The sequence below is a fragment of the Vitis vinifera genome, chromosome 5, assembly GCF_030704535.1.
Source record: "Vitis vinifera cultivar Pinot Noir 40024 chromosome 5, ASM3070453v1".
In the NCBI taxonomy this organism is placed as follows: domain Eukaryota; kingdom Viridiplantae; phylum Streptophyta; class Magnoliopsida; order Vitales; family Vitaceae; genus Vitis; species Vitis vinifera.
The window spans coordinates 6,317,626-6,328,153 of NC_081809.1; the positions used below are offsets into that span (position 1 = coordinate 6,317,626).

The 10,528-nt window shown below is 31.5% G+C and overlaps 1 protein-coding gene across 1 annotated transcript; it reads right to left on the reverse strand.

The window, feature by feature from the left end:
* Window positions 1-4,266: 4,266 nt before the first annotated feature.
* LOC100264868 (putative calcium-transporting ATPase 13, plasma membrane-type) lies at window positions 4,267-8,183 on the reverse strand. The gene has a single exon (XM_002279828.4). The coding sequence runs from the start codon at window positions 7,464-7,466 to the stop codon at window positions 4,428-4,430; it is 3,039 nt and encodes a 1,012-aa protein (XP_002279864.1). The 5' UTR covers window positions 7,467-8,183; the 3' UTR covers window positions 4,267-4,427.
* Window positions 8,184-10,528: the final 2,345 nt, after the last annotated feature.

Genomic DNA, 10,528 nt, shown 5'->3' on the forward strand with positions numbered 1-10,528 from the left:
AGAAGTAGAGAGCTGAAACTAAAGGTAGGTCTAAAAAGATAGGGGGTTGTACTGATGGTGGGTCCAAAGAGATAGGAGGTTGCACTGATGGTAGGTTTGAAGAGGTAGAAGACTGCACTGATGGTAGGTTTGAAGAAATAGGTGAATGTACTAATCGTGAGGATAAAAAGGTAGGGGTGCTATAATGATGCTGACACTGACGAGGTGATGGACTAACAACTAATATATCTACCCATCCCTCTAGATGTCGATCAACCTCAAACAAGTGGTAGTCGAGCAACTGTCAAATGATTGCATTACTTCTTTATTTCTTTTCATACTTCAAAGTACAAGATTAAGCTTTCAAATTTCACTTAAATCTTAATTGGATTTTCAAAATTTATTTTATTTTATTATTATTTTATTTTATTTCCAACATTTTCCAAACCTTTCTTTTTTGAGGTGTTAAATCAATTTTCAAATTTTATGTCTCTTCTTTTTCTTGTATTTTCATGTGAAAATGATAGATGAATTAAATGATTAATTTATTGTTGGGATTCCAAAGAGCATTTAAAAAATGGATGCCCTTTTCCTGAAGACTAGCTAACCGTCATGGAGAAACGTTTCTTATTTTTATTTTCCCTAGAAAATTTCATTTTCCTGAAAAAATTTCATTTTCCATGAAACTTCAAGCCACATCTGGAACCTTATCTCTTCTTATTGAAAAAATAATACTCCTATTTGGATGTTGGTAAAACATTTTAGAAAACCGTTTGTAACCCAAACTCTTGATTTATGGGTCCTATTTGCATCTTAAAGACTTGAATCTTTGGATGATAACAAACCATTTTTGTTAAAATAGCAATGAATGACATAAACCAAAAAGAAAAGCAAAAGTAATGGGAAAAAAATGAACAAAAATACAAAATTATAAATATGTATATGTGCTTTACGGAATTTTTCTGGAAACTCTAATAGGGGGGAATTATTTTGAGCATATACATATTCAATTACATCTTTAGGAAAGGTTTTGGAGAAACCTAAGTACCTTATTTCGATTCAATGGAAGACTCTCTATATTTTGAAAACCTAGATTATGAGATGAGGAAAAAAATAAAAAAAAATATCAAAAATTTTACATAAAACAAGCCCAAAGAAAGATTGGAATCAACCTCAACCTTGATACTTTACAATTCCAACAATGCCTCTCTTAGTGTTCCATAGGTGGGGTTAGAGTTTGAAGAGAAAAATTGAAAAAAACAATAATGGAATGGGAAGTAAATGGGAAAATAAATAAAAATAACATATAAAAAATGATCTTTATGCTTGCGTGGACAGATAAGGGCTACTTTGAACCACTGTTTTTGATGAACCCCGATTTGAAAATTAAGTTCGGGAAGAAGCCCGTGTTGACCCAAAACCTTAACTCAGGGTGTAAGGAAAATAAATTCTATCAGTCTTTTATTGGTTTCCCATCTATTCAGATGTCAGGAGATGTAACCTAAACAATGGGAAAGAAACTACCTCAATATGTGACATGACTGGACTCAAAATTCAGCGTCTTCGAAAAGCGAACATCATGATAAGAATGGACATTTTTGCAGCCTTTTCAAAAGTCTTATTATTTTTTTTAAATTCTTTTTAGAATAGATTTAAAAAATTTTAATTTATTTATTTTTTAATATTTTTAAAAAATAACTTTCATATTTTTTAAAAATAAATTTAATATTTTATTTTCATTCATTTTTATATTTATATAATTAATTTTTAAAATAGTCCCAAAAAATTATTTAAAAAAAAATAATTATAACATATTTTCAAAAAATAATTAACAAGCAAATGTGTTTTCAATTTCTTTATTTCAAAAACAAAAAATGATTCTTGATAATAGCTACACCGAGGTTGCTTGCCTATTAAAATAAAATTAAATATCTTATACCTAAATTAGGCGAATGAGACAGACCAAAAAAACCCTCAGATGTTGCCCTAGCGCCTTAATATGAACCTTGCTTTGATGCTTATAAGTAGCATCTTATGTAATGAAATTGGATCCATAAAAAATAAAAGTAATTATAATTTATAAATAAATTTGTTATACTAGTAATCCGATTTAAAGTAAAATTAGAAGAATTTTGAGAATTATTATTTTTATTTAATACTCATAGAGTATGTTTGATACACGAGAACATTGAACAAGAATGAATATTTTATTTCAATTTTCATTTCTCCTTGAATATAAATAGATTTGGCGATTCTAATTCTTGCATTCGAATGTATTTATGAATGAATGTTGAAATGATTATTTATATATATATTTTTAAAAAAACTCTTACACTATGCATAGTTTTTTTTTTTTACTTTTTTTTAATAAAAAAACTATTTTGATGTGTGATTTTAAAACATATTTGTTTTAAAAATTTATACAATTGTTGTTCATGACAAACAATTTTTAAAAACAAAATATAAAGTTTAATCATTTTTAAAAATAATTTGAAACTCAAAAATATATATAATGACTATAAAAATTAATAAACATGATTAATGTTTTAATTTTTTTAATAAATCTTTTAATTTTTAAGAATAATTTGAAATTTAAAAACTAATTAATTAATTATAGACTAAAAAAAAAAATTAGAGATAAAATAAAAAAATTTAGAATATCATGTCCTTAGTTGAGTACTAAAGGTATGTATGCAATGAAAAATTTAATTCATTTATACTTTAAAAATTAAATTTTTTTGCTTTTAAATTCATTTAAAATAAAATAGTATTAACAATTATTAATTTTATATTATTATTTATTTATTTTTAACAAAATAAATCAATTATGCTTTAATAAGATATTAACATCCATATTTTTATAATATTTATAAAAATATAATTTATGATTTTATAATATTTATAAAAATATAATTTATGATTTTATTATAATATTAATTATCATATTTTATTAAAAGCTATTTTTTTAATATATTTATAATTATAAAATTATTTTTATTTTTAATAAGACTTGAATTAAAATCAGTTCATATTATGTAAATGGAATTTACATTTTTTTTTTTATAAAATCTAAATAAAAAGTATTTTTAAAGATAATTTATCCAAATTCTTTGTTGATATTTTTTTAAAAAATATTTTTAAAAATAAATTTTATTATGAATCAAAATACCTCATATTAAGAGATAAATTGAAATCCCACTTACAAATTGAATTTCATTTTAGTTGAAATTATTCTTAATTCCATTCCCATCTTCACTTGAATTATCCAAAAATGAGAATGAATAAAAATTAGAATGAGATACTCATTCCTACTCCCATTCCAGTACCAAACATAATTTAAAAGGTTTCAAAATAAAAAAAAATAAAAAATTGTAACCATGTAGAAATAATGAAACACAAGACTAATAATAAAAATGTTTATAGTATTAGCCAAAAGTGTAGTGTAATAATCTTATTAAAAAAAATTAATAATTTTGCAATTAGAAAAAAAGTAAAAATAAATGATTTTTTAATAAAATCAAATGATTTTTTAATAAAATCTTATTGTATAAATAATGTCATGCCTAGGGATATAAAAAATTGAAGTGAAAAAAAAATCCCATTAAATTTTTTTACTATAGATAGAAGGAATGTTGAGTTGAGATTCACGCAAATTCCATCGAGTCTTGTCTCTAACACCGGATCAAATGACGAGAAGCTGCAATACCCATTACCCGGATCGACGATGGATCAATTTCTCATTAACGAGGGTTGATCTTCTTGCTCTATCGAAGCTTTTCCCCCTGAATCAACTAGATCCCTTACCAAAGGAAAAACAGAGCTTTCTTGGAAGTCATGAAAGCCTCTGCATTGAAACCCATCAAAATTTTTACAGGTCTGTAGATTCTCTGCACTGTCGTCTTCAAGATTTCTTTGATCATTAGTTGATGGATCTGATTCGTTATATACACTTGAAGCTGTTATCATATTATTTGTGATAGAACTGTAGGTGTTTGTCGTAGTTACATATTAACATTTGGACTGCTTATGCTAGAGACATGTTTAGCTCTGTTTTGTTAGGTTGATAATCTACTATAATGGCTAAATAGTTGTGCTCCTTCTCTCAATATCAGCATTGGGTTGGTCACATTGTTCTAAAAGGTTCCAGAGTTCAAACCCTGGTTTCATTTGTTTAATTTTTGCCAGTGTCTGTTCATTTTTGGTCATCAATTCTCCCTTGCCATACACAAGAAGTTATATTAATCAATCCCATGAAACAAAGAACTTTGTGAAAACTGCACTCCATAATTAAAAGGAAGAAAAACAAGAGTCATAAAATTTTATTGATGTTGACACTACCTACATAGATATTAAGCTTCACTACGGGAAAATTAACAAATGTGATATATGACTAAATCCTTGTGCAGACAACAACAGAATGATAATCGAGATCCTTAAGAGTGATATTCCTACCACCTTAGATAGCTGAGAAATGGTTTATTTGAGACAGGTATGCACTTGACAACCCAACCAAGTGGCCAAGATACTGCTGCAATTCCAAGGCAGGCACCCCATTGTCCCCAATTCAACCTCTCCGTATCTGCAAATTTCTTCAAAAATTCCACCATAACCACTTGAAGGATAATGGTTATCCCAATGATCCCCAAAAACAACTTGTTTTTATGTATCCCTTCAAACACATTCTTTTTCTCAAGCCTCCTTGCATTGAATTCATTGAAGACCTGGCACAGTACGAAAGTATTGAATATCAAGGTGTCCTTTACCTTCTCGCTCACACCAAAGATTGATTCTCCTTTGAATTGTAAGGTCAAGAGGACAGCTATCTGATACATTGCTTGGGCTAGTAAATTCCTCCACATGATGTTGGTGATAAGTGGCCCCGTCCGACCCACAGGTGGTCTATCCATGAGCTCATTGGTGGGTTGCTCTGTGGCGAGAGCAAGTGCACCTAGTGTATCCATGATCAAGTTTACCCACAATAATTGCACTGCTGTTAAGGGGACCTCACCAGCTGAAACTGCTGCTACAAAGTTGATTACAAGAGCTGCAACATTCACTGTAAGCTGGAACTGGATGAATTTCTGAATGTTGTTATAAACACACCTTCCCCACCTCAAAACTGTTGCTACCGAAGCAAAATTATCATCCAAGATGATGATATCTGAGCTCTCTTTGGCCACTTCAGTGCCCTGTATCCCCATAGAAAGTCCTATGTCGGCTTCTTTTAATGCTGGTGCATCATTTGTGCCATCACCTGTGACTGCAACCACATGACCATTCTGTTTCAAGCACTGTACCATAAGAAGTTTATCAAAGGGAGAGGATCTAGCCATCACACGAATTTTGTCAACTTTCTCCATTCTCTCTTCTGGGGTGTAATTCCGAAATACCTCACCTTCTACCACTGCCTCATTGTTTATGCCTTGATCAGGTCTTAGTATTCCACATTCAGTGGCTATGGCTCTTGCAGTGAAAACATTATCACCAGTGATCATTTTCACATTCACTCCCGCATGTTGGCAATCTTCCACAGCTTTTCTCACCCCTGGTCTACATGGGTCCTTAATCCCTACCAGTCCTACAAAGGCCAAGCCATCTTCTTTTAGCTTTTGGGTGGCTTCTCTAATTTCATGTTCTTCCTCTAGAATCTGTTTATGTGCAAAAGCAATGCAGCGGAGGCTGCTAGCAGCCATACCTTGAATTATTTGCTCAAATGTCTTTCGTTCACAATCATCCAGATCTTTCATGCTTCCAGAAGCATCATAATAACTCGAACACATTGCTAGTATCATCTCTGCAGCTCCCTTCCAGTGCACGTGGATTGTGTTATCAGCCTTACTCCTTATTGAAACCCCACTTCTTTTCTTCTCCGAATTGAAGGCTTCAACATGGAGAATTGTACAATTCTGCTTCAGTATCTCCATGTCCATATCAAGTTCCAGTACAGCCCATGAAAGAATTGCTTTTTCAGTTGGACTACCAAAGAACTCGAACTTATAAGATCCTGAGGTAGCCCTGTAAACGCTACCAGTTGTGTTCAAAGCAACTCCTTGTTGGATAAGGTTAAGAAGATTTTCTGAAATTGAAGAGGAAACTTCAATAGGTTCTTGGCCAAGCCAAATCTTTGTCACCTTCATCTGGTTCATAGTGAGAGTACCTGTTTTGTCAGTACAAATTGTGGTGGCAGAGCCCATGGTCTCACAGGCAGAGAGCTTTCGAACCATAGCCTGGTCAGCCATCATTCTCTTCATTGAATAAGCAAGAGTGAGTGTGACAGCCAATGGCAGGCCTTCCGGAATTGCAACAACCACAATGGTAACTGCAGTAGCAATGATTTCGACCACAGCATTCACTATATCATCAGCCTTTGTTTTGCTGCCATTGAACTCCTGATTTCCATTCTCATCTTCTGTATTCCCAGTGAAATAGCGAACCAACAACACTAAAAGAACTAGAAAAGCAACTGCCAAACCAGCCTTACCTATTGATGAGGTAAGTTTGTTGAGCCTGGCTTGTAATGGTGTTTGTTCATTAGTGTCGCGGCTGATTGTGCTCATCATCTGGCCCCATGTTGTGTTCATACCAACAGATGTCACAAGCATTTGAGCATATCCATCTGCCACTTTGGTTCCAGAAAACAAAAATGGATTATGGCTGCTATTAACTTCAACATGGTCACTCTCCCCAGTCATGCTGGATTCATCCACTTGTAGTGAATGCCCATCCAAGAACAACCCATCGGCAGGAACTTGGTCACCGATTTTTAAGCTAACAACATCTCCAACGACTATTTCAAATATAGAGATCTGCTGACGGCGCCCATTTCTGAAAACATCAATTTTGATATTGTTGCTGACTTTAGACAACTTTTCGAACTGTCTGTTTTGCCTGAAGTTGCTCACAGCAGAGACAGAAATGACTAGAATGACGGCTACAAATATGCTTCCACCATCATACCACCCTTCCTTCAGCCCATGCTCTTTAATTCCAAAACCGAGAGACAGCGCGGCACAAAATAGAAGTATGAGAATGGTAAGATCCTTAAAAGCTTCCACCACGAAGTGGAATAAGCTTTTAGTGGGCGGCCTCTTGTATGTGTTTGAACCGAAAGCTTCCTGTCTGAGAGCAACATCGTCAACAGCACCACTGATGCCATTTTTGATATCTGTTTCTAGAGCATCAGCCACGCCTTCAACTCCTCCAGATTCAAGAAGCAGTTTTAAGTTTTTCTCCTTCACAATTTCAGTGAGAGTTGTCTGATCAATGCTTGAGAAGGCATCGGGCTTAACATTGAGGACAACAAAGGAAGGAGTAGCAACTGGAAGTTTGCTGCTATTCTTCTTCTCATTGAGAAGAGAATGTAAAACCCTGGCACAATAGATAGTAGCAAAGGCTAAGTGCCATCGCTTGTTGGGTTTGCTAAGGGTGCTTGGCACATCGAGTATGGACTCTATGCAATTTAAGTTAACATGCAAAATACTGGACATGCTTTGTGGCAGGCAAAAGGGTATGTAACAATGATGCGGCGGAACAAAGACTAACAATTTTACAAAAATGCAAATTGAAGAACAGAGAAGGAAGGAAATGAGAACTATAGCGCCTTACACGGAGAAAATCTCTGAGACAAAACACATGAAACTGGAAAAGGCAGGTGAGTATAGAAGTTCATGTTACCACGTCTTATAAGGTGGGTGTGATACGCGTCAGTCTTATCCTTAAGACTGGTCAACTGAAACTTGGAAACCAATTCATGGACTCCTTTACAGGAATAAACTTTGCAATTACATGGTTGGAACCTTTCAATTTACAGAGAAGTATGTGGGTAGTGCTGGTTCAGTCTCATCTAAGGCACTGAAACTTAATATAAATGCTAAGGAATCGAATATGAAATGGTGTAAAGGAGATGTTACTGATCAAGAAATTTAATCTGATAATAATAAATGAGAGAAATTGCTATGAACTGATGAACAGAGCATGAGGAGCTGGCCGCTTTACTGGAGTATGTGGGTGTTTGTTCTCTGCTCTTCTGCATTGCCCATCACTATAGCCTGCAGATGCTGAGCTTTGTCAATGACAACTGCTCCGTTGTCGCTCATGGGAGAATAGTCCAAGGTTGAAAGGATGAGAAACCTAGTCTATAAGGAATTTTCTTTAATAACAATAAAGAGAGAAAAAAAAGAAAGAAAGAAGATAAGCCAAGCTTCTTGCCTATCAGGGAATTTTTTATCATTGGTGAACTGTATTATTTTATAATAATTGTTGGTACAAAAACAGGAAAACCTCTGAGAAAATAGAAAACAGAACATGACGTAATTATTTTTAAATGTTTTTTAATTATTGTTTTAAAAATTAATTATATAAATAAAAAAATATGTATGAAAATAAAGCAAATAAAAATTATTTTTTAAAACTAAATTAAAAATATTTTAAATTCTCAAATAAACTTATATATATATATAAACTATCACAACCATATTTTAAAAAACAATTCTTAAAAATTATTTTTAAAAAATTTTAAAATTATTATTTTAATTAATCTGTTTACTTTGAGGCAATGTTAAAACTAAAAAGTTTCCAAATGCTTGAATACTTATATTGAAGTTTTCATAATCTTGATCAAAGCAAGAGTAACATGCACTCCATGTTGAATTCCTTAATCCCTAAAGTCTTTTAATGTAGATAGTTTTTGTGTTAGTGACTGCCATACACCGTAATGGACATTATGCTTTTCCCAATTTCACCTTACATTAGTGATCCTTCCTTTGGAGAAATATTAGTCAAATTTCATTGTTTAAACTTGTAAGGATTCCCGCATTGAAAATTCTTCCTTATTTGCCAATATTCTTCTTATTTAAAGATCGACTTTTTCTGTTACCTTTATTCATATAAGAAGAGTGTTTGACGGGCAAAAAAGATTGTCATTTAAGGGTGCAATTTAGATGAGTTTTGAAGTTGATTTTTGTCTAAATTGTCACCAATATTTCTTATTCACGTCAAGTTTAATCTAAAATAAAGTTGAAATTTCCTAAACCACACACCACTTTCATGGATCATTCGGATTCTCAGCTTATTAAATAAAATAATTGTTTTAATATCTATAAAATATAAGTCATATTATGAAATAAAATATTGATCGAAAATGAAATGCTTTTTCTATTTCTCTTTTTTTAATTCTTATTATATCGTACATAAATTCCTATATGAAAAGTATGGATTTATTTTATAAAATCACTTTTAAACTTTTGAAATTTGAGGTACTACCTCAATTTTATTAAAAGATTTGTAAAAATTATTATCAATTTTATGTAAGTTCATAAAAAATCTTACATTTTTATATAATAGTTATTAGTAATTTTGGTTTTTAAAAATTAAAAACAATAAATGACATCTAAAGTTATAAAATAAATTCTTAATTATGATTAACATAAATAATTATTCATAAATGTAAATTTCAATTGTCAACGATATCTTAACAATTAAAGGAAAACGATAAACTCATTAGTTTAACACAATGAAAAACCAAAGAAAAACCAAGTTCAATCCCGATCATTCAAACTTTTTCCACACCAACCCAAAGACCGGGTTGGTAGGTCTATAACCCTAATTCTAATAGCTTTTTTTTCTCTTTTTTTTTCCCTCGAAATTTTTTTTATAATATCTGAGAAACTTCCGAATCAATAAACATCGTAATGTTAAGGACAGGAATCCAATGGTTTTAGTTGGAGTAACATTCACACAATTGACGGAATCTTTTAGGAAACTTTGCTATCAATGAATGGGATGTAGGAAAGAGCCGGAATGACTTCCCTACTTGCACGAAGAATATATATATCAAAAGCAATACAAGGGAATCAAGCATATGGCAATCTAGTATTCATTCCTATCATTTAATCTTGAATATTATGCACTAGCATGTTTCAAGAACCATGCTATTGCAATTGTGAAATAGAAAGAGTATCCCATCCGGGGCAGAGCTTGGAAAGACGTTGACGGAAGAATATATGAGACTTATATCAGATATGATACCATCAAATTATTTAAGTAGCTAGTTTCTTAAGGCTATATTCGGTTCTCAAAAAATTTGAAGGAAAATAAAAGGAAAAGAAAATACAAGGAAAAGTAAAAAAAGAAAAGAAAAAAATGACCGAAAATAAAAAAAATATATTAAAAGTAGATAAATTATTTTTTTTGTTACTTCAAATTTATTTTATTTATTTTAACTCATCAATATAAAAATTAAATAATTTAAAAATACATAAATTTTTAATTAGTTTTAATTATATTTAATTTTTTTTTGAATATTTTTTATCTGATAATCAAACATAAAAAAATTATTTTTCTTTGTATTTTTTTTCTTTTTTTAATATTTTTTTTTAAACCAAACATAACCTAAAACTTTTGAGGGACAAAGTTGGCTAAATGGCTTTGCTCTGCCCTAGGGATCAATTTACTGAGTAGCCTCTGGGGATGTTCCGCTGGTTTCATCATTTCTGGTTTATATGATGACTTTGCTTGGTCAAAAACAACTTCCAGAAGAAACCCAGCAAAC

Bases quoted from the DNA above. Each gene is read 5' to 3' on its own strand.
- LOC100264868 (XM_002279828.4), bottom strand. From the start codon at position 7,466: ATGTCCAGTATTTTGCATGTTAACTTAAATTGCATAGAGTCCATACTC.